At 36.6% G+C, this 27,819-nt stretch overlaps 1 protein-coding gene across 1 annotated transcript in view; it reads right to left on the reverse strand.

Moving 5' to 3' along the window:
- The window catches only part of CD44 (CD44 molecule (IN blood group)), a 54,392-nt gene that overhangs the window by 14,704 nt on the left and 11,869 nt on the right, over positions 1–27,819 (reverse strand). Inside the window, exons 2-14 of the mRNA XM_072338177.1 lie at positions 18,119–18,284; positions 16,393–16,529; positions 15,889–15,960; positions 15,057–15,296; positions 13,468–13,557; positions 9,833–9,958; positions 8,754–8,876; positions 7,481–7,609; positions 6,436–6,555; positions 5,403–5,528; positions 4,002–4,106; positions 1,374–1,553; positions 23–181 (exon numbers count right to left, since the gene is read on the reverse strand). Coding sequence (XP_072194278.1) covers positions 23–181; positions 1,374–1,553; positions 4,002–4,106; positions 5,403–5,528; positions 6,436–6,555; positions 7,481–7,609; positions 8,754–8,876; positions 9,833–9,958; positions 13,468–13,557; positions 15,057–15,296; positions 15,889–15,960; positions 16,393–16,529; positions 18,119–18,284 — 1,773 coding nt within the window. The remainder of the gene's footprint in view (positions 1–22; positions 182–1,373; positions 1,554–4,001; positions 4,107–5,402; positions 5,529–6,435; positions 6,556–7,480; positions 7,610–8,753; positions 8,877–9,832; positions 9,959–13,467; positions 13,558–15,056; positions 15,297–15,888; positions 15,961–16,392; positions 16,530–18,118; positions 18,285–27,819) is intronic.

A 27,819-nucleotide genomic window follows, 5' to 3' on the forward strand; every position in this document is an offset into this window, starting at 1 on the left:
TAATTGATATTATGACTAGTACCTGTATTAGAAGATTCTTTTTCATGATTACTCTCTCTGGAAGGAATAACTCTATCCATTATAGTGGGTTGTGTGGAATAATCTTCCTTGCCCCAACCAGGATACACCAATGGGTCTTGCGCTGAGTCATTCTGTTTGGCCCCATGATTGGAGACCATAGCTGTTATGATGATGGTGAAGCAATTATGAACTCAGTACACAAAGATCCATTTCTCATATTATTCTCCTCTTCGGTTCTTGTCTCTATGACAGGCCTTGCTCACATGTCTACTACATTTAATGGCAAAGAGAAGTAAAGCAGATTTTCTTCTCATTATGGTTTATGTTTAGAAAGGCTGCCTACTGTCACCAATAGGATTGAATCCTTCCTCAAACCAAGCACATGCTTTTCAGAATCAAGATATCTCCTTGACTTTCAAAAGTATTTCCCTGACTCATGCAGTTCATGACTTCATATTGGTTGAATATCAAACTAATATCCACTATTGTGAAAGTAAGATAATGCAAAGTAACTGGAAGGATCTGATCTGTTGGTAAGATTTTTATCACATAATTTGATGTATTGACTATATTCAGGGCTTTTTTTGCCTCGTTTTCACAGCAGAACATCCCAAATAATTACATATTTCTATTCAGTGCCCCATGTTTGATAATTAGCAAGAAAAGATTGCAGTGCTTATTACAGAACATCAGTCACTAACTAGCAAACAATACACTCACAAGAACATCAACTAATATTTATCAATTTTCAGATATTAGCTTTACAGTAGATTTTCATCATTAACATTCCAATTTCTTTGAGAAACCTCTCTTATTCTACAGTATGCTTTTTTTCATTCTCTTCAGTATCATCTTGCCATATTTCAAGAGTGAAATGAGTAGATATTTTGGATATTGCCATATTAAAAAAAAAAAAGTGCAAAAATTATCTCCAATAATGACTTGCAACAGGAGTGTGAACACAGTTCACAAACAGATGAAAAAATGCAACAGATATAATTGTTTTTCTTTTTAAACATTCACTGTTTCCTACAGATGTAACCCTTGCAGACAGCCTGGTAAAGCCTTGTGAATGCATGACATAGAACACTAAATGTAGGAGACAATTTCAGTATTAATTCACTATAGGTCTTGACACGTGATCCAAATGAGAGTAAAAACAAACCTCCAAGACTAAGTCTGAAGAATAGATTAAAAAATGTTAAAAAGGCAACTGATGGATCTGCATTGCTCGGGTTTATCCACAGAACATTTCTTATGAACTCAGAGCTCAAAACTGTTCATAAAATCTTTCTAAAACTAAACCTCAAGTAAACTCTGATAATATACTAAAATTTTAGTTGCAGTGTTACCTGTATAAGAAGTTTCCTTTTCAATTTCTTTTTCACCTGGAGTAGTAAATTCTTGTTGTTCAGTAGCCCCAGTCATGTTTACAGGATTTTGTCCTTGACTGATCCATCCATAGTGAACACTGTGTAATAGCGGATGTTGGGTTGGTCCTTGACGTTTTTCAGTTTCACTTGTAACAAGTGCTGATAAGATGATGATTGAATCAATAATGATCAAAGTACCCAACACCAGTCATACTATCCTTATCTGCAGTAAGGTTGGATTTTGTGTTTTGCTTTTCTCTTTTATTTGTTGCAATGGGTGTGAAATGAAAGACGGAAGGAAATAAAGCTCCTTTGGAAACCAAAGTTTGTTTTGCCCAGGAAAGCTTCACCAGGATCAGTGAAAGATTTAAGTTTCCTACAGTGTATCCCAAAGACCAATGACAGAATAAAGCAGTAGGAAAAGCAGTGGAAGAAAACATAGAAGTAAAAGCTTGCACCTCTACTTTGTACTTATTAATACCAACTTAACTGTTGAGCCTGTGGATTTGGGTTTATAAAAGAGAAAGAGATGATGAAATTTCTCTTCTGAGTAAATCTATCAATTAAACAATTGATAGGATGGCTCCAAGGAAATTGTCACTGCTTCTGGGAGTGGATTGGATGAATAAAATGAGTAAGTTCATATATTTGAGGTTGAAAAGCATGCTGGTCTTGAACTCAGTAATAATTAAAGCTAAAATAAATTAACTACTCAATGTTTAATTTACTGTTTACATAGCAGAAGATGCAATCAGAAGAAATTTGAAGTACCACCACCTCAAGAGATTTTCTAATAGACATTAAAAGGCTTAGAAAATGTATATCAGAAAAGAATACCTGTAACACCAAGATGAGCATTAGAACCCAAATTAAAATAAATAGTAATAATTAAAAACATAAAAGAAAAAAAGCATTAGGTAGCAAAAATTTCCATGAATGATATATGAAAGTGAAAATAAAGGCCTCAACTAGAGGATGCAGAGAATGAACTGGAGCTGTTACACGTGCAATAAGTCATCAGCAAGAGAAACCTACATTAAGTATTTTCCAAAAAGAACAGAAATGGAGAGATATGCATCTTCACATTTCAAATGGTGAAATGCTCACAAAGAGAGTGTTCTGACAAATGTAATTCATTATTCTTGCAATTAGAAAGATATTGAGAGATAATCCTGTAAAGTATGGTCCTGAATTGCAGCTAGTAGGACATTAAATTTAAGAAAAGGATGAATACATGTTATTTAACAACATTACGGAACTAAAATAAAGTTTTCACAGAAATTCACTCCAGGTGATTAAAGCTCCTGCCCAGTGCCTACTGAATTGTTCCCAGAAACTCCAGGACCATAAAGAAATGTCACTAGCTAATGAAGGCAGATCCAAAAAACTACCACAGAAGAAAGAAAATGGCTGCCTTTACAGAGGGATAATAAAGCTTTCCACAAGTCCAATTATTTTCAGTATAATCTAATTCTATGCAATTACAACACTGGCCTGTAATCCAGCTGTAGAAAGGTGCATCTTCAGCTATTCAGTTTTGATCTTCTTTTAACAAGATAAAATGGCATTGTTGCCAAAACCAAAGTTCACAGTCAGCTGTACTTTAAAAACAAACAAACAGCAACAAACTGGAAGCTATTTATGTACACAGCAAAGGCTGCTAGAGAATGCACTCCATAAGCCTTTGCCTACAGAGGTTTTTGAGCTTGAAGAACGTGATAATTGAGAATTTTCAATAGCTTGGTTGGCTAATGACACAAACACTAGAAGGAAAATGTTCACACTAGTCTGGAGATAGCATCTTATCTTTTGTACTACAGTTGGGAATGTAATGTTTACTGTTCCATTTTAAATGGACCCTCAGGAGTAACAGGTCCTCGGCTCAGCCTTTTGTGTTTTCAAGACCACAGTTTAGTACCAGCTGGATAATTTTTTAGCTTAACATAGCCAAATTTATACTACTATCATTATCTTATTATCCCACACTAAATAATCTACTTAAATCAATCTGAGCTTCATCTCTGTAGGTTTTCCACCCACATATTTTTCAAATATTGCCCTGGATGTTTCTGTAAGTATTCCTGTGCTTTTACATGTACGAAGCAATGGAAAGAGTAGGTGGTTACTATTTAGTTTTGTCACATTTGTAACTGACAGAAGTTTGTTTTTCAAGAGGCTTGGTTTAACTGAGAAGTTCGATTAACCGTAACTTTTATGTTTTTGAATCACCAGTGCTATTTTCTGTCTTTGTCTTCAGATTTTACAATAGAAATGTCAGTGAAAAAGGGGGATTTTTCTTCACCAAGCTGGGCCTACAATAACATGTTGCAACCTGCTCAGTTTTATTACACCGCTGGCAGTGAAAGCTTTAAAACCCCAGAGATATGTGGGAAAGGGGCAAGTAATGAATATTAGATGCAACAGATTAATTTAGAGTAACAGATGAATATCATAGATGTCATCTCTGAGGTCTGTAGCACAAATAATATAAAGTTATGACCAAAGCTAATGATATGGGAATTACAATTAGCAGCACTATGAAAGTGCTATAGTTTACTGTAATATGTCACAAATCTGAATCTTATCTGAAATGTGTAATTGTTTTACCCCTGCCAGCAGAGCTAGGATATCTCTCCTCTTCATCTGTGTAGGAGGGTTTCCAATAATCTTGTGTGGAGACTTCCAGAAGCGTTTCATATTGTGAGTCCACAGCTGTTAGGACAATGGAGGATTCAATACTGATCATGCTCTACTTCTACCATTATTACTCTACTGTTAGTGTGTGCCATAAAGATAAGGGATAATGGAAATGCATGCATAACTAGATGATAGTCACATCATTCTTCTTATCAAGTTTCTTTACACCAAGCTAGCATTTCTTTTCTTTGCATCAGACAGATGCAAAGACTTGCAGGAATAATGTTGGAAACAAGAGATAGAAGAATTGTGTATAATTCATGAATGAATCTGAAAGCACCACAATAGCCACCTGAAAAGCTAGTATTAGTCAGTGATGTTAAAATACAATTGAACTGATACAATAAAACTGCCAGAAGAGGCTACGATCAGAGACTGCACACATTTTCACCCAGAGAGTATGCAAACATCACTAGACCATAGAACCATATATTCCATATGGAATAAGAAAGAGAGTAAAACACAGAGAGCAAAAGCTAAATGAATGAAAACTAGAAACACCTAAAGCTTAAGCAAAAGAAAAAGAAACCTTAAACAAGTTGAAATATTCATTTTGTATCTTCCTGAAAAAAACAAAGACTACTTCTGAGAAAAAGACAAAACTTCATGACATTCAGAGTAAAAAAAAAAATTGTAAAATGCCTAAAAGTACAGATTTATTGACACTAGAAAGTACACAAGTGCACAGGGAAAACACACGATAAGATGTGCTCAAATTAGATTAAATTAAATTTTAAAATAGTGATATGTTACTATCTTTGAACACACTGAAGAGATAGAGTGACATTTTCTAATGAAATGGGAACGGAGATTGGTTTTGATCTTCCATACTGTAACTAGACTCTGTATAACAGAGCCAAGAAGTCTACTAAGAAAACATATTAACAAATGGCAATGAAGGTCTTGGTTGTATTTCAGCAAAGATACTAGTGAATGTTATAAATAACACAAGATGGAAATAATACCGTTTTTCTCCAAAAACTGAAAAACTTAGAAAAAATTATAAACATTTCTTCCAGGAAGTACAGGCATTAAACTACTAGGTTAAAACAGGGATGAAAATGCCATGTCACTATTAAGCAATGAAAAAATAGGTATAAATTCTCTAATATCTCTTTTCCAATGGCAGGAATGTAATTTTGGAAAGAAGAATTGATAAAAAGAATGCACACAATTCCCAAAACATATGTAGCAACAGGGGAGAAACATATGATAAAAAAAGGAAAAGTGAAAAACCAATACATCCAAAGATAAAGGAAATTCCTTACTAGTACTCTAAACAAAGCACTGTGTTAGCATGACATGCTTTACCACTTGTTGCCGATGTGGATTCCTGGGTCTTCTCTCTGGGATTCGACAACCACCACTGGTCTGAAAACAGATTCCACCAAGACTGGGTGGTGGTTTTCTCCAGGTTGTCACGATGGGGATCTAGAGCTGCTAGGATATGGTTCATTGAACCAAGAACTTGTTATTTCTTGAGACTCGTATTTTTGCCAGCAAAGCCAATCCACCAGCACCGGCACCCATGAGCATGCTCATGACACTGAGATGGATTTGAGCACAAAGGGAATGTATGAACCTGAGGTACCATTACATTCCTGAAGCTCTAGGTAGCTGAAAGACAGACCAGTGGCAATCCCAAGAACATGGCTGCTTGGGAGGAGGTATCACAGAACCCTCTTAGTCTTTCCTTGCCACTTAGTGATGTTAATGAGTTCCTTACAGACTGTGCTGGTAGGAGAAAAAGCAGAGTCTCAGATAACCTCCAGAATGGGGAACATTCACCAGGCCATTCTGCACAAAACACATGCACTCCCATCAGTCAGCTGCTGACAGCCAGCTCCACAACAGAAACACCTTTGAGTTTCGCATCAACAAATTTGGGAAATGCAACTTCTATTACATTACCACCACACAGCATTTTATCAGAACATGGCATTTCAGACAGTACTAAACCATTGATTGTGACAGACATTTAAGGGTGGAAACAGATTTCCACATAGAGAAATTACAGGACTTTACCCCCTTTTCCTTTACTGTGCCATAAAAGACAAACATACCATACTGTCACTCAGAGCAAGTGCATATGAAAAGGAGATAAATTTTTGCAGCATTGGAAAAAGGCCCTCCTAGAGATCAGGACCTCACAAGCTCTAAATAAACTTGTTCTTTGGTACAGGAGGGTTATCTGAAACAAGAGCTGACTGAAACAGCAGCTACACCTTTAACAAACGTTCCTATGGCAAAGGATGGGAAGACTGCACAGAAAACGGAATGATGAGCAAGCAAACTTAAAACCACAACAAGAGCAATGTATCCAAAGAGAGAGGAAGTTCCTTACTAGTACTGGGAGCATACTCATTCTTGGCTACACTTATTTCCCATCCTGGAAACACCGTTGAGTAAATCATCTCCTCTGAAGAGTCTTCGTCATCTGAACCATTGCCGCTCGAGGTCACATCTGCTGTGGTGATGTTAAAGGTGCCATGAAGCCTGAACTAGAAAGGTCTCTTGCTGACAGTTCTTAATCTTTGCTGTCTCCCCAGCATGCATCCCACAGTCACAGAGAAGACCAAACCACACCATGCTTGCCTCAGTCTGTATCTCCTGGTGGTCCTTCCTCCCACAAGACATTCATTATCCTACCACATCCCTACTGAAGCTACCCCAATGTTGTTAGCTACATTTCTGTGCCATACACAGTCAAAGCACTGATATCTGATTCATTTTTACAGAGCTAACGACAAACAATATAACTTCAGCAAAATGAATCAAGGGAGATCAGGATTTATATGAATGAATTTTCAAAATTAAATTTAATTTGATCTTTAATTCTCTCAGAGCTTTAATTCCTTCAGAAATACTGGTTGTCCATACAAGCAAAAATGTAAACTCTTCTACTTCATGCTGTCTGTATAAGACACAGTTATGACTTAACGTACTAATTGCCACCTTTTTTCCAAGTAGTCCTCATTGTTTTAAGCACTGTGTAAATAAGGAGTTTCTGGAATGATAGTCCATTCAATTTTCACTTGTAATCATCACAGTAATTTAATCTAACCTCTATATCACAGTTTCGTTTTTTTTTTTATCTGGGCCACTGGTTGGATGTAATTACCTGATGTTAGAAATTCAATGGTCCTTTATTTTTCAGAGGTGGATTATATGCTCGGAATGTTTGTTAACCATGGGCTTCATGATGTGGTCTGTCCCTATCGAATAGAGTCTCCAAGAAAGAGACAAATATATTTTTCTTTCCTCTTTAAACACATTGTTCCAAAAAGAAATAACAAACACTGCCCATTGTAAAAACCCTCCCATTAATACTTCTGAAGCTAGCTGCCTCGCCACACGTGAAAGCACCAACTTAGCATGACATTCTTTACCCCTTGTTGCTGGTGTGGATTCCTGGGTCTTCTCTCTGGGATTTGACAACCACCACTGGTGTAAAAATGGATTCCACTGAGCTTGGGTGGTAGTTTTCTCCAGGATGTCATGATGAGGATCTGGAGCTGCTAGGATATGGTTCATTGAACCAAGAACTTGTTATTTCTTTAGAGGCTTACTTTCTTCAGCAAAGCTAAGTCCACCAGCACCAGCACCGTGAGCATGCTCATGCCACTGAGACGGATGTAAGGACAAAGGGAATGTATGAACTCGGGGAATCAGTACATTCCTGAACCACTTAGATAGCTGAAAGACAGAGTAGTGGCAATCCCAAGAACATGGTCACTTGAGAGGAGAACCCTCTTAGTCTTTCCTTGCCACTTAGTGACATTAATGAGTTCCTTACAGACTGCCAGTAGAGAAAAAGCAGAGAGCCTCAGATAACCTCCAGAATGTGGAACATTCACCAGGACTTGTAAGAAAAATGACACGGAGAAAAAAAGGTATCCGCAACAGCTGGAAAGAGTACCCAGAAACAAGCGCATCCATTATTTTTGCATTCTCTTCTACGGATAGCCCTCTGAAGCCAGCACTGTCCAAGACCTGGGCTTAGAACTACGGCCATTCTGAACAAAACACATGCACTCCCATCAGTCAGCTGCTGACAGCCAGCTCCACAACAGAAACACCATTGAGTTTTGCATCAACAAATTTGGAAATTGCAACTTCTTTTCTATTACATTACCACCACACAGGATTTTCTCAGAACATGGCATTTCAGACAGTACTAAACCATTGATTGTGACAGACATTTAAGGGTGGAAACAGATTTCCATATAAAGAAATTATAGGACTTTACCCCCTTTTCCTTTACTGTGCCATACAAGACAAATATATGCATGTATGCAAACATAATTAATGGAGCTACATATAAAGAGGCTGGAAGTTCCTTCCAGAAAAGAATTATTCCCCAGGACAAAGTGTCACTCATGGGAATCTTGGAAATCCAGTTCATATGGAAAGGAGATATAAATTTTAGGAGCATTGGAAGAAGGCCCTCCTAGAGATCAGGACCTCACAAGCTCTAAATAAACTTGTTCTTTGGTACGGGAGGGTTACCTGAAACAAGAGCTGACTGAAACAGCAGCTACACCTTTAACAAATGTTCCTATGGCAAAGGATGGGAAGACTGCACAGAAAACGGAATGATGAGCAAGCAAACTTAAAACCACAACAAGAGCAATGTATCCAAAGAGAGAGGAAGTTCCTTACTAGTACTGGGAGCATACTCATTCTTGGCTACACTTATTTCCCATCCTGGAAACACCGTTGAGTAAATCATCTCCTCTGAAGAGTCTTCGTCATCTGAACCATTGCCGCTCGAGGTCACATCTGCTGTGGTGATGTTAAAGGTGCCATGAAGCCTGAACTAGAAAGGTCTCTTGCTGACAGCTCTTAATCTTTGCTGTCTCCCCAGCATGCATCCCACAGTCACAGAGAAGACCAAACCACACCATGCTTGCCTTAGTCTGTATCTCCTGGTGGTCCTTCCTCCCACAAGACATTCATTATCCTACCACATCCCTACTGAAGCTACCCCAATGTTGTTAGGTACGTTTCTGCGTCCAATAAATATCACAGCACAAATGGGCATCTGTGTTATTAAATCAGAATAAGTATAGTGTACTGCCATGAAAATACATTCTTCATTTCTTCTACAATTCTTTCTCATTAACGTAATCTCCTTCTAAATGGCCTTTGAGATAGAAAATTAAATACTCTAATACAGCCTTTACAGAATATCTCACATGTTCAACCCTCTCAGATATGTAGTTCATGAATAATGTGTACAAGTGCTCTTTTGCTACCATACATACTACCACAGGGGAAGAATGTGGTACTTTCATAGAAAAAAAAGCAATGGCCTCAGTTTGAATCAGGGGATATTCAGTCCAGATGTTATGAACAAAAAAAAAAAAAACAAAAAACAAAAAAAAAATCTTTTCAGGCGAGTGGTGATGCAATGGAAGAGGCTGCCCAGGAAAGTGATGGAGTCACATTCCATGGAGGGGTTCAAGAATCATGTAGATGTGGCACTTTGGGACATGATTCAATGGGCATGGTGATGATGGGTTCAAGGCAGACTAGATGAGCTTTGAGGTCTTTTCCAACCTTAATGATTCTATGATTCTTTTATTTTTCCTCTCCAGAAACATTACTGAGAAAAGAAGCAATACATACTGCCCACCATAAACACCCTCCAATTAACATTTCTGAAGCTTGCTGCCTTGGCATACTGGTCATTTAGCCCTTGAAAAAAGCACCAGTTTAGCACTTAGCACATTCTTTACCCCTTGTTGCCTGCGTGGGTTCTTGGGTCTTCTCTCTGAGATATGACCACCACCACTGGTCCGAAAACGGATTCCACCAAGACTGGGTGGTGGTTTTCTCCAGGTTGTCACGATGAGGATCTGGAGCTGTTAGGACATGGTTCATTGAACCAAGAACTTGTTATTTCTTGAGAGGCTTACTTTCTCCAGCAAAGCTAAGTCCACCAGCACCAGCACCCTGAGCATGCTCATGCCACTGAGATAGATGTGAACACAAAGGGAATGTATGAACCTGGGGTATCATTACATTCCTCCAATAGCAAAAATATCCAATCATTTTAGGGAAAGTAAAGTTTGCATCATTCTGCTGAAGTATAAGATTACATTACCAGTTCTAAAATATGTACACTGTGTGAAATACACTACTTTTTGACAAAAAGCATGTAAAGCTAATAAAAACACGTACACCAAGAATGAAATCCCTCAAGAAATCCATCTTACTGCTTAGCCATTCTCCATCCTAATAACATTATTCAGCAATAAATGCAACGACAGAGCTTAGAAGAACTATGCCTCAGTTTGCAAACATTTAACAAAGGAAACCAAAATCTGCTTCAAAATATCTCCCTGGATGTTACTTTTATTCTGACCAATATCTCATAGGTAATATTTTAATCACATTTAAACCATCTTCTACATCTCATAGAAAAAGTGTTATTGTGTACTCTTAAGAAAGAAAAATTACTTCAGAGAGGTACCAAGAGGACTGACCTTTCAGATATTAGTTTAGATCTATTTTTGTGCAATATATAAAAGAGTTGAAAATTGCAAGACCTAGCAGTCAAAGTTCTAATCATGTAGGATAGACTGATATTCTTCAGTTTACAGTATTTATGTTTTCTTTTCTGTTAACTACAAAGTATACGGACTTAAAAACTGCAATTTTACAAAGAGTAGCCATTATGGTAGCAAAACAACAAACTGTGCCTTTCTGATAAGCTGTCCCTGACTGAATAATTATTTTCTCTTCTTGTGCTTACTTACTACTCCTTGTATTTAATACTACTCTGACTCTTATAACAGAAATAAAGGATTATAGTGCTCAATCTCCAAAATAAAAACAGGTACATCAGTGATGCATAAAAACCCTCAGCACTTAAAATCACAATTGTTACCAATTTTCAACAGGTACACTCTAAATGAGTATGGATATTTTGGTTAGAATAGAATTCTTAAACTTCATTCATAGTCATGTTTCAATTTTATGTATACAGAATTACACATGATTACATTGAAAATTCCACTAATGCTTCAAGTTAGATATAACTTCTCAGTAAGAATCCTGTGCAAAGTTATCACAAATACCCAGGAATTTAACTAATAAGAAGGGTTATTGTTATATGCACATACATACACAGAAACGGATTACAAATGGTCTAAAAGCTGATAGCATTTCCAACAATTTAAAGTTGAATAAGTCCCTTTATGCTTTCTGTATGCGTTTTCTGTATAGCTGTCATGAAGAAGACTAGATTAAGACAATGAACACTGAAGTCAAATCTGATGGATTTTTTAGAGTACTAGTATTGTGATACATGTTACCTTCACTCTCTAAATGTAGAAACAGATCACTGTATTATGGTAGAATTTTGTTGTGATGATGAGCAAAAAATACTTCAAAAGCATGTAATTACATTCAGGAGAAAGCTTCTCTTTATCCGTGAATAATTAAGAAATACTACACAAATAGTTCACAAATACAAAATTTCACAAATAGTGATATAGCAGTGTAAGTGCTATGAATCTACTTTTTTGTTTTCCATATTTGTTCATTGCCACAAATTCATAGGAGGAAATAATTTGACAGAAGTAGCTAGAATACAGAAGAGCATAAATCTGAATGCAATATTAGTGAAGGAAATATTTTCAATGCTGGCTTCTGGAAATGCCAGTCCTGCTAAAATTCAGTCATTATGACTTTTGTTTCCTGACATAATAGTGTGCTAACACGTGTCCTCAGTGAGCATTTATAAGAAGATATGGAATTCCTGCACTACCAGACACTTTCAGTGGAAATCTGTCTCTCTCACTTGACCCTGTGGGCTGCATCTGGATACAAATTATGCAATGAACTATTTGACCCAACTACAGATGACTGAGGTTTTCTATTTAAAAAGACTGAAAAAAGACTATTGGGAAAACAGCTTTGAATGAAGATGTGAGAGAAGTGTTGCAGGCAGAGTGCCTGTATGGCTTCATGAAAACCAAGAGGTCTGAAGATATATCCGTCTAAAATCAAAATACTCAACCAGCATGATCAGGTTGTATTTTGCTAATCTAAAAACTTAAGAATTCTCTTCTACTTCAAGCCATAAAAGCTCATTTAATAAGAAAGGTATTCTCACAGATTTGAGAGGCAAATTTTAGATATAAAATTCAAACTCAGTAAATTGAAAATACATGCAAACTGAGTTTTGGGCATTTCAGGGCAAGAGGAGTGGATGGCTTGCCTTTTTTAAGATCAGGAAATCTGGACATTATAAAATCTGGTCTCTGAGCAATTGAGTAACAAAAAATTAGATATCTGGGGCTTTGGGATGGAACTATGATCAAAATGATGAAAATTATCAACAAGAAAATAACTGAAGTATAGAGCTACAGAGCTTTGGTACATATCAAGCTTCAAATTATACCAAGGAATTAACGCATGATTTAATAGAGGAAAGATTTTTCCTGACACCATCATTTAAGATCACTTACATTGCTAACTGTTGAACAAGATAGATTTAGCTTCTGTCTACAGTATCCCTCAAGAAATGAGTCCCCAGTATGTCAGTTAAGAGAGGAAATCTGCTAGTAGAATTTGTGTTGTGGGAGATAATATGAAAGATGTCAAATGACAAATACACTGATTAACCATCATCTGATTTGTACTTAAGTGTTATTATTTCTGGAAATATCTGAATTCACTTTCTTAAACCAGAGGTGCTAGTTGTTGTTTGTTTTGTTGTTGTTCTTGTTCCAGCATGATGGAATCATTTTTGGTTCTTGATTTCACCAGTTACTTTGGGTGAACTAAAGCACAGTGCATTTTGTAGCAAACGTTCAGTAGAAGTATAACTATTATTCATGCCCACATTTATTTCAACTTTTCCTTGAATGGTCATCTGACATGCCGTAGTCATGCCTACCTTTTCTCCACAGCAAATGTTAGGAACATATTTACTTGAGTGATGAATGTGGACTTATAGCTTCCTTCCATATGTAAAATATCAATGCAGATGTGCTTTCCTATCTAATCAGCCAAAGAATGGACAAAAAGCCTTTTTTGTGTAATGAGATTTTTCAGCAAACATAAGGAAAATTCACCACAGCACAAGAGTGTCCTAATATATATGGATGAAAAAAATCTTTTTCCTCACAGAAGGAAAGAAAAAGCAAGTGTCCTGGTTCTCCTTGTCTCTTTAAATAAGCGAAAAAATAATCTCACTCTCTATTTTTGATGTAATCAGTCCAGAAAGTAGTGTCTTTTGGGGTTTTTCTGAAGTTAGACAAAACCTGTATTTCACCACTTACCAGAATGCACTGCTGGAAAAAAGAAAGCAGTTTTAATTCAATAATTAATCGATGTAGTTATTATAATGCATAAATCTTACTAGTACTTGCAGGATGCTGTACATCATCTTCTTTGTGGAAATCAGTAGCTGTTGCTGAGATATCAGTTGATGTAGGGTAAATTTCATCATCTGCATGAAATGGATGAATCATTACTATTTTATTAGCTGAGGTGTAACTCATTCACAACTACTACAAGCATTTTATATTGAAAACTTTGTTTCTTCATTTACTGAAGAGAGGAAAGATACAGAATAGGTTCTTCACACGACTCAAATATTTTAGTAACGTAGCAAAGATGATATCAGAATAAATAATTCCAAAAGTTATATATATTACAGTGATAATGAACAATCTATCAGTTATTTTCTCATGTGATTAAAGCCCTAATTGTACATGCGTGTGTCATCTGCACAGGAAATCTAGAGCAACAAGTGATGTTATTTGAACTTCCCTCTTTATTGGGAAGTATTCTGAGCTTTAGTCTAAAGAACTAAACTATAAGTAAGCAGAGCTCATAAGAACTGTCATGGCAAGCAATTAAACTACATGGCACATGCCTGGGAGAATGGCTCTGGTCATTATTTCACAGGAAGAAAATGTTAGGATTTACCATTTATGATGTGAATCACATGGAAAAACAAGTAGAAGATTCCATTAATATACCATCAATGGAAAGCTATTTTATAATGCTTCTGCCCAATTTTTAGTTTATATTTTTTTTAAATGTCAGGATTAATGGTGAATAATGATGCAGACTACTGGCATCCATCGATTCTATCGATCAGCGATTTGATAGAAAGCCTTTGGCCAGTGGGCACAAAGTAAATATCACTGTACTTAGGGTATATTTGTTTTCCTTAGGCTCAATGGGAGATGGTATTTTAGACCTTTGATCATTTCCAGTACATAAGCAACATAAAAAATAAAATCAAGTACACAGCACCCTTCACAAGAAAGCCAAATGCAGGCAAGGTGCATTGATTCATTGATTTTCCACCCTGCTGAGTGCCCTAGAAATGATTATGGTATTTGTATTTGGTAACGCTTCAAGAAATTAGAGTTTGGTTCTCCCACCTAAAGGAAGAAGGTATTACATATTAATTTGACACTTCTATCATTCTATGTGTTGTGAATATGCTGTAGCAAGATGTTTTAAAAAACTCCAGTATTTGTGCAAAGATAAATCACTTGTACTGTATACCACTCCTTTTATTACTTAATATCAATCCACTCTATTAGAGAACAGGTGAATTATTCTATCTCTAGGTATTCATAAGCATAGGCTCACTAACCTATCTTCAACTGAAATCAATATTTTATCAAGAACATTAGCAAATTCCTAGGATCATCCATTCTCAACACCCTGGGAAGATGTTGATGTTTCCATGTGGGAAACTAGGTACATGAATGGCTGCTTTGTACTCCCATGCAGACAGAAAAAAATCTTTAGAAATTCAGTAAGTTTCTGGGTTTTATTTTGTTTTTGTTTGTTTGTTTTTCTTTTTACTTCCCAGTGATATAAATTAGAGACAGTGCTTCCCTTTCACTCATGATATCATTTACCTTGCAATGTAATTTTTCACACCGTTTTTATAAAAAGGATATAGTTGCATCCTATTGTCCTTACCATGTTGTTGCACAGGAAAGTCTTTTTCACCTCCTCCAGAAGAATGATCAGGCATATGTGAGATAGGAGTAACACTTCCATAATATGAAGGACTTGATCTCCTGATAGAGGTATCCCCTGGAGTTGTGTCATGTATTGATCCGCTACCTAAATTTTCATCATCCACACCTGAGGTTGAGGAGTCTCCACTATGACGTGTGCCATCTGCATTATAACGCGAGCCATCCTCATTGTCAATAACTGTTGGAAAGAGTAAACAGGGCAGCTGACTTAGCTGTATTACAATTATGACAACTACGTATTACAACAACAAAAATGTAAAAATAAACTGTTTGGTTTTTTCATCTCATCCAGTCTATCTAGATCATCGCTTAATGATGTGCAATGTCTTACTGTTTCAATATACGTAAATGTCAAACATAGTGGCTACTTCAATTCAAATATTTTGATATTTTGATCAAATCAGTTTGTGTTTGAACAGAAGATCTTGGCTTCTGTGAAGTCAATAAGAATTTTAGAACTAGGACATGAAAGGCTGTCGTCCTAAACAAACACCTATAGGTCAAATAAACATAAGCAGCTCTGTTGTCCAAAATGTCAAATAAAAGATGCCTCCTAACACCCTGAGACAAACTAAGCCCCATACGATTTATAGGAAGATGAATGATTAATCGTTTTAACTACCCACAGTATATCTATACTTCTTTTTCTTGGTTGGCTTGATTTTTAAAAATAACAATTGTTTATGTGGAAAAAAGATAGTCAGATTCTAAAAAATGAAAAATAAATAAATAAATAAACCAATGGCAAGGCTTTCTGATAAGTACAATACCTATTTCACTCTGATTACTGAAGAAAGAAGTATCGATTCTTTCAATTGGCTCGCATGCTTTGCTCCTTGATTCTGAAAAAGAAGGAAAATAGAAGATATTAATTTAAGGAAACTGAGAAAAATTATTGTATATACCACTACTAGTTAGATTGAAAGACATAAAAAATAACCTACTGGAATGCTTTCCTTATACTCCTAAAAATCACTTGATCCTCTTCTAATCATTGTGCTTTTAGACAGAGTAGAAGATGGTGATGTTTGATTTTATCTTTTATCTGACAATCCAGAAAACTTCCCAGAAAATTTCTAAAATTGTACGTAATAACAAAGAGATTTTTAAGTGCTGATAGTATAGATGGACTCCTGGAGGCTGACAAAATGTATTTCTCAGTTGAGAAATAGGTTCTATTTAATATAGAAGACCTCATTCTAGTGCGTTAAACAAGAATTAAACTCCATGGTTATTTAATTTGTATATAAAACATCATAAAGACACTTACGTACCTGTTTCATTGTAACAATACGCATCATACCGGCCAGTTGTATTTGCTGAAAGTTTGTAAACACCTGTATGATTTGCTGCACAAAGATGATATGGATTGATTCGTGGGATAACAATATGCCCCACTATAAAACCATACCTGTGAAGTACAGAGGAACGCACATCATATAATATGCAACGGCAGATAACATAAATGCTCAAGATACCTCAAACATGAAGAAGATACAACTAAGCCATTATTTTCATCTTAAAAAACAGTGTATGCATTTATGCACAACTGTTGTGTACAGGGAATGTTTCTTTCTCACATATAGCTACATCAGTCTCCAGTCCATGTAATATAATGTCTACAGCGAAAGCAATTTTAACTGAGGATTTCACTAGCTGAGGTGCTTGGTTCCACAGCAAGGCAGTGAAAATGAAGGACTAGAAAGCTAAGTGAGCTTTTTATTCAGTGAGAGAATGTATCACCTGACATTACAGTCTGGCTTCTTTTCCCCTACGTTTTATATTACTTTAAACATAACATACTATGTGGTCCATTTCACACAGAAATGTTTGGATCTCAATATTATAGTACTCTATCAAATTTAGAGAACGACTGCAAGGAGCACACAAGTTTCTACTATGCAGATACCTTAGTAAAATATTCACATACACCAGACATTCATCCACACATTCCTACTGTTTCTTACAGTGGAAAAATGTGGCAATTGTGTACAGAGCTTGCATATTTCAGTGAAGACTGGTTAACAGAGCATAATAATGCATCATAATGCACAGTGCATTGGTACTATTTTGCAATCCTGTAACACCTGAAGCATTCCAATGTATTTAGCTTGAAGGGGTGAAAGAATAGTAATGAAACTGCGGTTTTGTTTCGGTTTTTGCTTTACTTCTTAATATGTACAGTCATCAGGAGGAATAAATGTCATAGCTTAGCAGTTTTTAATCTGTGTGCCCTATTCCTGTTGCATGTATAATGTACAGAATTAACTGCAATTCTAAACTTCTGTTGTAGGCAGAATTATAAACTACTTCACCTCTACTTCCAACTGATCCTATGATGTTGACAATGTTTAATCCGTTAATTACCTTTTCTTATGGTCTGTTGACTCAGCTTACTCACCATTCCACACATATTTTAGATATTATATGCTATCATTATTATTATTATTTTAAAATATATTATGGCTCTTTTCTGAAACTTCTCTACTCACAAATTTTAAGAATGTACCAGCACTGTCACCAGTCATTCACTTTAAGTCAGTAATTTATCCCCAGCAATACTATGTGATGTTCTTTGTGTTGACTGCCAGGAAAGACTTCCTTATACTATATGTACCACTGGCTGTACATCAGGTCACATCAGGTCATTAAATATCACAAATATTTTATATGTAGTTTTTTACCAATTAGCCAGTGACTCAGTATGATTTTATCTCAACATCATACTTAATGGTTTGTTGTGCTCTCAATCTTCTATTATCTTTATATTTTATCTGTAGGAGGTCATTATTTCTTCAAGACAGTAGGTAATAAAGAATATGCAGTCGAAGTCTTACATATTATAGGACAAATGCAGAAAGATGGTTTGCTCATCACATAATATAAATTACTTCAGGAATGATATGGTCATCTAATTAGCAACTATATGAAAACAACTGTAATTATTACACTATGGATGGCCTTGTCATAATATATAATTTTCCCCCCAAATTTCTTTACCTGCATGTTTCAAATCCAAGTTGATGAGCTCTTTCAAATTGTTCCAGTGTTGCCAAGGTACTATTGAGAGCTCTACAGAGCTCAATTGCTTCAGTTCGTGTGAGACTGTAGCGGCCATTTTTCTCCACGTGAAACACTCCTCCATATCTGCAACTTACATTGAATTCTGTGATTGAAAGAAAATTACAAATTATTGAAGGCCTGAAATCAATTTTCAAGTATAGCACTTCCAATTCAAGCCAGCAGCAAACATGAGCTAGCAATTCATTTAGAAAGAAATCTAGCATTTTACATTAAATCACCTTCTCCATATTTTCCTTTTTTGGGCTCAGACGCATGGCAAGCTTTACAAAAAAACCCAAAAATTCTAGTCCACCAATACATCATGTTTTGTCATCAACAATAACAATGCAGAAGATACAAATATGTTGTGAAAGTCTTTGAGATCACATTACTGCAAAAATCAATTAATATTCAAACATATTTGAAAATATGTTTCAAAGCAGAATTGTTTCAAGATGAAATTATAGCATAATCAGAAATTTTATGATCATAAGGTTTCTTACTTATCTCACTGTGGCCCTATTAAAGCCAAGAGATTGCACTGGGATCTACCTGATATGAAACTAAAGAGAGCTGCACAGACATTCTGAACTAGAACAACATAATGTTGTTAAATACTCCCCAAAAGGCAAGCTTTAAGCTCTTCCTATTCTGCTAGCAGACAAGAGAAACCTTAGCCATACATAATGTATGAGAACACATGAACCAACTTCTTGCTCCTCGTTCCTCAGTTTTGACAGCATTTCCCTTCATTTTAGAAGATTTTCTCGTGCTGCACTCTGTACTCACTCTTGAATACAAACATGTTACTGTCAATCCATGTTAGAATTTCAATATACACTTCAGTAAGTTTCTTTAGTAGAAGAAGTGTATTAGGTTGATTTTAAATATTACTGTGCAAGTTTGCACATGGAAGTATCTTTAGAATGCAAGCAGTATGAGAATTAAAGTAATTAATAAGCACACAAAAGTATCATGGGTGCTATAGCTCTATTGTGCAATTCATTTCTTGGCCTTCACCCTAAATAAGCAGTATATGCAAAGCCTACGGTAGGGGAGCACCTCATTCAAGCCACTACAGACAATGAATGAAAGGCAAAAGGATTGGAGGCACTGAGGAGATCACCATCCGCTCCTTCCTATTGGAAAGATGCTGCCTGCACAAGTGCAACAGCTAAAGAGTGAAAAGACTGTATAATCAGAGCAAAGTCTGTGCCTGAGTAAAATGAGAAGAAATATGAACATCTGTTTGTTGTCCTTTTTTAAAATAATAATAATAATAATAATAATAATAATAATAATAATAATAAAATTATTTTAGCAAAAACTGTGAAGGAAGAGTTTAAATAATAATAACTTGGATATAGAAAACATGGAATGATCAGGATGCTTCAAAGCAACGTGAAATAACTTTGTTCCCGCCCCACCTTTCCCTCAAGAGAAAAGTGTGGTAGGAACTCCAGACTAGAATGACAACTGCAGAGCATGCTTAATAGGAGTAGCCTGATATTCCTAACAGATAGAGGAGTATGAATCATTTTTATCTTAATCACAATGGGAGTTCCATGTGCAAGAAAAGGAAAAATGGACCAGTCACCTCCAATTACTAAAAATGGGTGTTTGCTCAATCTATTTGAAACAGAAGATGCCATACAACAGCTGCTTTCCCAAAACATCTCAAATGCAATTCATGCACTTTTTCATTGACACATTCGATGTGAACAACCAGCAACTTTCCTAACAACATTTTTGCTTGATGGTCTATCTTTGTCTAAAGCTAAGATGTGAAAGCAAACGATAGTAATCAAGATGTACACTCTTTCTTCCCTTGCTTTTGTTCACTGGCAAACTGAGGTTATTGTATCTACAGTGTATCTGCTCACTGGTCCTGTATATTCACTGTAGGGAACGCTCCTGTCTGCAGGTAACAGGAAATAATCACAGGAAACAGTCAAGAAGACGAAACAGCAGATTAGATCCAGACTGTACAACATATCAGAAGACAACGACCATTCACAAGATAAGTAGCATCCAATAGTATTGGTGGCTACTCATCCAAATGAGCGCAAACAGCTGTGCATCCAATCTTAAACACTTTTAGTGTAGGTAATAGAATTAAGCCTTATCAATACTTGGATCTTGTTTCCACAGAAAAGGATGTTAAAAACATCTTTCCCACTCCATTCCCACACAATTATATAGACTGAAGAAAAGCACTTCATGAGCACAAAATCGATACAGATTACATAACATCTTCTTGATTACAGTTATTAATAGTTTTAATAACTTGTAATCAAAAAATACCAAGGTGGCACACATTTTAGTTTTACAAAATGTCTGCAAGTCTAACATGCTCTCTCAAAATGTCTTCCAGAGAAGAACAGTTTTATTAAACTTTCTCTGATGACAGCTATGTAATGAGAGGTCTTTTAAGGCAACAATGAAGAGCTGGTACAGAAGGAAGAGGACCCTAACAAATGTACTTTTTTTCTCTGGAAGACTTAATATTTCACAAGACTGAGTTTCCCAGTCTGAGGAGAAACCAGTAGATCAACATAAAAAAATTGTCTCAGCAACAGAGGCCTCAGCACCACATGCTCAAAAGCCAGCAATGCAATGTGCCTATAAGTCACAAATGTACTCAACAGGCATTCATGTTGTAGATGTCAACAGATGATTTCTTATGACAGTGCGACTAAGAGCTACACTGAGCAGAAGGTTGTGGCTCATGGCTTCAACTATATTATGGAGCTGCTGTCACAGCTGCTGCCTAAGTGACTTTTGTTTCCAAATGTTCCTGATTTAAAACCTGACATTATATGGGAAGTTGTCTAATGAGCAGCTATACTAAGCATAAATGACTCAGGTAGATCTTCTCTTTACTTTTCCCTTCATGCTTCTCTCTCCCCTGTAGAACATGACAGGTCAATGTTCCTTAGTAAATAAGTATACTCTGAGGAGCCCTAGATAATATTCATTTCGAGGTCATATAACAAAGAGGTATTAGTTAATTAAAAGTCACAAATTCAGTGATTTTGGAACTAGGTTTTTCTGGAACATCAACATTTCTTCCAACAACTTCAGTTTCATATCTGAAGAACTTCTGCTACGAAGGCAGATTTCCACATCCCCTTGTTTTGGATTGCATTTGAATCCTGCAGCTGATAATACATTTGCTGAAATATTAAGTGAAGATCACTTTTGTTTAAAGGGAATTTGATTCAGTTGTCATCAAACTTCAGTCTATTTATAGCTTTTAAACATTATAATACAGTTGCTGTTACCACCCAGAAATCCAGTCACTATTGGAATCACATTTTAAGGCAGTCAGTTCCCTAACCTCCAACTGCTGAGGATATACAGGTTTACTTACACAAATCAGCTTAATAGAACCACTTGTAGGGTACAGCTCTGCACATGTCTGTTTTCCATGGAAATGCTGAGCTTGGCCCAACAGTGTACATCCTGCACACCAGGACACGTCTGGGAAGCACCAGGCGCAGTGCACATGTGCTGAACATCTGCACTGCGGAAGGACAGAGGCTCCCAGGAAGCTATATTCATGCAGTGTATGAGATCACGTGGCTGGCCAGGAAACACCAGGGACACATGTAGCAATCTCATTTGCAAAACTGGTTTTGAGGCCATTCTCTTAGCTGGCACTTTGCCCTAAAATAATGTTAAGACTGATAGTTTTGTTTGTTCTTATTTTGACTATATCTTCTAAACCTGCTATTAGAAGTGTCTGAAACACTTATGCAGTACAGGCACTTCTGTTTTAGAAGTGGTGAGTGTGAAAAAAGGATAACAGTGATGCCTAAAACTCACATAATGTTTTATAGTCTCAACACACTGCGTAAACCCAGCATCTTCTCTGTGAAGGCAGTAATTTCCACATTTTAAATATGGCAAAATACAGATGCAGAGCACACTGACCAGAACTATGCAGTTAGCCAGGGAACCTGGAAATCAAACTCCAGAGTTCTTATATTATGTCCCCACACTGCTTGCCAGACTGTTACTGATCCCCTCAACACATCCATTTTGAAGGAGCTGATTGAGACTGGATTCAGAGCAGAATCACAGTCGGCACCCAAACCTTCCCTGCTGTCCCTTCCTATAGCATGACAGTCTTCAAGGGCTGACAGACCATGATCTGTCCATGACACCCACATGATCTGCTGCTGCTGAAAGACAACATTGTTTAATAACAGCTCTTAAGAAAGGAAAATGGACTAAACATGCCTGAATCGTCATGATCATTAATCTCATCCAGACCATGAGACTTGGGTGACTCAACTCAAAGTCATGGAATGCCCTTAAGCTTGTACTAAATTTTATAAGCATGGAAAACATTAACACAAGTCATTTCTCCCTTCCTTTCTTGCAACTTCTGCTGCTCTGCCTCTCTCTCCCTCTTCCCCCCCCCCCCCTTTTTTTTTTTTTTTTTTTTTGGTCATGAGTAGATACTCAGAAAACAGCTGCAATTTCTTCAAAGCTATTACCAATCCTGTATCTAAACCAAGCTTAAATACTGATTTTCAACCCAGATTACTATCCTTGTTCTCCAGAGAATTTGCTAGCTAGACCCCACTGTTGTGATATAACTAGTTGAGATAGACTAAAAAGCACTGTCCCGTCATGAAATTGTGAACTACACCCCATCTATTAATACCAGAGACTCATCAGAAGCTGTCACCATAAGAAGCCAGGTGCAATCCCATTTCCATCCTGGTTCTGCAACCCTTACTCACAGTGAGTAAGTAACTTTTTCCCAGTACAATAACTTTTCCAGAAAGATTTTTTATGCAGAAGAAAAACTAGTGGTTTCATTCTCAGGAAGGATGATATCTCATATACATATATATATACATATATATAAAGGGTTCTTAACCACCGCAGAGATTCATCAAAAAAAATAAATAAAATAAAAAAATGAAGTGAAAGACTTGTGAAAACCTTGTTCCACTTTACAGAAAACCTGTAGAAGAACATCAGGTTGTTAATAGATTTCTTGGTAAAACCACTGTGTGCATGATTACATGGCAACAACAAGGAAATGTTAGTACACTGTTCTCAGGGGGATTTTCCTCTTAGGTTTGTGGTTCAAGATGATTGACTGGCCACCATGATGTGATAAACTGGTTCTGAAACAGGGACAGAACTAGGTTATTAAAGTTGCAGACAATATCATTCTCTGTTTGCTTATGTTGCTTTTACTCTTAGCTTATAAGAGATCTGTTCTAAGTTTCTTAAGCTGATTTCAGTCTCTAGGCAGATATAAATGGGTAAATGTTTCCTTATAATCATAGATTATTTAATTGTATAGATTATTTAGTACTTGCTTACTACTGTTAACTACACTATTAATATTAGTGCCCGTTTTAATGAATAAGAGAAAAGTGGCATTTTGTAAACATCAAAATCCTTTTAAAAGGAGCTCCTGGTAATTAATCTTCCCCTCAAAGCAAATCTAGAAAATGGATGATAGAAGTCCTAAGATCTGTATAGGTGTGAATGAGACAGACCTTGGTTTCAGGTTCAGATCTATCTCCAGTTAGTGTTTGCTTTTTAAATGTTACTGGGAAAACTACCTAATGGCTAAATCATAATGCTGAATACAAAACTCATGTGGGATGAGTTCATGAAACATTTCAGAAGCCAAGACATTGTGTCTGCAGAAATACTAAGAAAGCACAATTACCATCATTTTGACACCTGTGAGAACTTGAACATATAAAAATATTGTTCACTGATCACCAAATACATCACTATACATGCTGGCCTGAATGACTTGATTATTTGCTGATTATTCCACCATTTCTTTAGAGTCTGTTAGTAAATCCATTCACTAAACCAATTCACAGCCCAGGCAACTGTAAGAGCATGCAGAAACTTCCACCTTGATGTCAGAAGTTGGACTAAAGCCCAGGTCAGTACTGCTGGAAACCACTGGATAGCTGTTCATTTGGTTATGTAAAATGATTCATTAGTCCCAGCCCTATTCACTAATAGACACGTGTCGACATCGTTAAAACACACCTACACCTGAATCCCTCAGGGCTTGATGGGGAAAGGAAAGTTGTACTGGGAAAATCTGACTCTAAACTGGCATGACTACATGCTGACAAAAATTTAGAAGTCAAATCCTGCAGAATCCACGTGAGTTAAGCAAGCATAATTGTGTGAGGTTGTAGAGCTTTACCATCACAACAAAAAAGTGCCAAGGATCAAGCAAGTCATTTGTCATGTAGTGTGGATGGGTGATGTTTTTATTTTCTCCCATTTGTGTTTCTTGCTCTTCTAGTCCCCATTCTCTACAGAAAGTAGAGAAAAAAAACCTGGACATAAGCCACCTACATCATATGCAAGACCTCTCCAAATAATGGCTGGCACAAGGTGAAAGTAATTTACAGATTCTTGGGAGTTGGCAGATGAAACACCTTCCTTTGTGTCCTGCCAAGTTGTGAAACTTCAAGTGATTTACAAGAAATATATTTCCAGATACAGTGGTAATCAACCATATCTTCTGTTTTCTAAGTATTCCTTGTGGATACATAAAGCTCAGTGATCCTCATGGGTCCCTTCCAACTCGAGATAATCTGTGAATCTGTGAAAAGTTTTGTTCTTCGGTTTAAATCTCTCTCGTTTTGAAACAAACAGGAATGTAAGGAAGCTACAATCAAACAGTTTGCATAAGCTAAGATGAAAGCAAAACAATTTCAAAAATTAATTAATTTAATTGCCTACTGGGTTTCAATATAGGTTGACAGTTTAAGGAACCCAGTCCAACATTTCCTTCTAGAATTATTTTTGATTTCTTATTTTATTTCAGTTTGGCATAGGAAATTCATTGAATATCTCTAGGTGGAAGGGACCCATAAGGATCATCAAGTCCAACTCCCGGCTCAGCTGCTCCTCATACACCTTGCCCTTCAGACCATCCCTCATCTTCATAGCCCTCCTTTGCATGCCATAGCTTCATAGCACTTCAGTCAGTGCGATCTAACAGACATTTCTGAATCTTGAAAATTTTCATGAGAAAAAAATCACAGCTGCATCTTTAACAGATCGCTAATATTCAGAAAGAAAACCTCAGCACAGCTGGCTTTTTAAAGGCAGCACAGTCCAGGAACACACTTGAAAAGGAATTACCTGCATGCTGTGAGGGCTGCCTGCTGTAAATAGAAACAGCATTTTCTTAATAGCTGGGTGTGGTGACAAGAAAGTGAAGATGCCTCCATAGATTCAGAGCTAAAATATCAGACCTTTCTTTGAAGTTATGCCAAAGCTGTTCTTACTATGCAGTTATATTTGGGAACGTAGTAATTTTGGCTGAAAAGGCAAATAAGATTGTAGCTTCCTTACATCCCTGTTTATAGTTAACTACGTAAAAAGCCATGACTTAGCCATGCTTACCCTATGAGCCAAGTGGACTCAGGTTAGACTCTAAAATGAAAGTACGAAGGAGAGATGGGGCAGGGATACGGACAACAGAAACAAAAGGGTGAGCTGCAGTAGGATGATCTCCTTTCTCTACCAAATATTAATAATTTCCCTCATGTTTCTGTGCTACTTCAGTCAGTGCCCACTCCAAAAAGCATGTAGAACAGAGCTCAAGTTCTTGTCTTCCCTCTAAGTTGTTCTTCTCTCTATTTATACCTATGGGCCATCAAAATCACTGTCTGTTTGCTGATATAGAGAGATCGTCGGTATCTTAATATGATAGTTTCCCTGACTACCAATTAACCTTCATAAAGTAGGGGAGTGAGACTATTATTAAATAAAGCATTCAGAATACAAGTACAAGAAATATGTTTAGTTCCTCAGCATTTGCTGCAGAAAGAAAGTTTGCTAATGCATCTTCCAAACTTGCTTCATCTCCTTGGCAACAGTTGCTCTGATAAACATCCTGACTGAGCCTATACAGTGTCATCACTTACGATAAACTTCCTTGCTGCTGACATTAATATTACTCTTTTTGCAATAGCTTTACCCAGCAGTGGGTTGAAAGCCTTCAGATTCCATTAGAACATGGTACAGCTGTGCAGCACCTCTTTGGAAAAATTGCAGGCAGTGAAATCATAGTCTTGGAATTAGACAGTTATCAGATATGCCCCCCTGGATATGATGAAAACATGATCATCGTTGTCATACCAGCAGTGCTTCAGGCTGTACAATAAGCAGTCTAACCCCAAAGGCTGAATAACAAGGACTGCAAAGTGAATCAGTTGGGACTGGTTCCACGCAATGCAGGTGACGAAATGAGCAGGAAACGAAAGCTGGTGATTAATAGTTGGAGTCTGATATTCAGTTTTTTGACTGAAAGCAAATTGTTTTGTCATTTGGGATAAAAGCAGGTGAAAAGCTGTGTTGCTCCACAGACAGATACTAAGCCTGGAGCTCAAAGTGCCTTATGCTCTGTCATTTACCTGCTGGTATAATGCAGATTCACCAATTCATTACTCTTTGCCTCAGTTTGCAACTAACCTCCCTAACAAAACAGTTTGAGATTGACTGATAAAGAACACTGTAAGAGCAAAGAACTCTTACATTGTTATTTTACCATGTTCTTACAAGTTTTGCAGTCATCCTCCATCTAAGCTTTGAGAAGTCACGGGAAGCCTGATTATAGTTCTGTGGTTATTTAGATAAAGGATTCATACAAAATCAGACATAAGATCAACAACTACAATTAAGTGGTAGATTTTAAACTCTATCAACTTGCAGCACACTAGTTAACAAAAAACAGCAGTAGGGAGTTGAGCCAACTAGTCACCCAGCATTTAAAAAACTCTGATTTCTTGGTATGTTCTGAACTTTAAAAAAAATATATAAAAAATCCCCTGTGAAAACCTCTAAAAATATTCCCAGCATTTTTTACAAGTTCATTACAGAAAAGCAATCAATGATCAAAACTGAAAAGAAGAAAAAAAAGACACTGAATAAAAAGTCATATCACTACCTTGAACAAGGCACCTTCATAAGAAAACATCAGCTAACGGAACCTCAAGAATCTTTTTAAAAAGCTCTGAAAGCTAGTCAGATAATGTAAAGATAATATTAGCCTGGTAGACACGCTGATAGGAACAAGGCTTCTTAGAATAAGCCTTACAAAGTAAGATGTCAAAGGACAAACAGGAGTCCTTGTCAGTCCATAACCAGCATTCAGCTTCCTCACAATGCAAACTCATATGCACTTTCTTTCACATCCCCACTCAAATGTTTCGGAAAAGCTTGAAAAAACACCTAATTTTTTTTAGACTAAGTTTCTTGTATGAATTCGCAAGGAAACACCTTACAAAATAACAGCACAATTTTAAACAATTAATGAGGGTACCTAGTTCTTAAATGCGTATCGATTGAAATATTGTCCAGTAATCCATTTGACTTGATCAAGACCTCACTGGTGACTCAAAGTGGAGCACTGAAATCTCCAGTGTAACAGATATTTTAATGACACACAACAGATTTAGATTCCTCAGACTAAAAATACAGATGCAACTTTTATACACAGCTTTGAAGTTAGAAACATGAGTAAAACACTATTATTGAATACTTGTGATTTTCATACACACACAGAGAAAAAAAAAAAGGTTAATGAGATATGGTAATATCTGCATTCCCATGGTCTGCAG

The sequence above is a fragment of the Excalfactoria chinensis genome, chromosome 5 (assembly GCF_039878825.1).
Source record: "Excalfactoria chinensis isolate bCotChi1 chromosome 5, bCotChi1.hap2, whole genome shotgun sequence".
Taxonomy (NCBI): Eukaryota; Metazoa; Chordata; class Aves; order Galliformes; family Phasianidae; genus Excalfactoria; species Excalfactoria chinensis.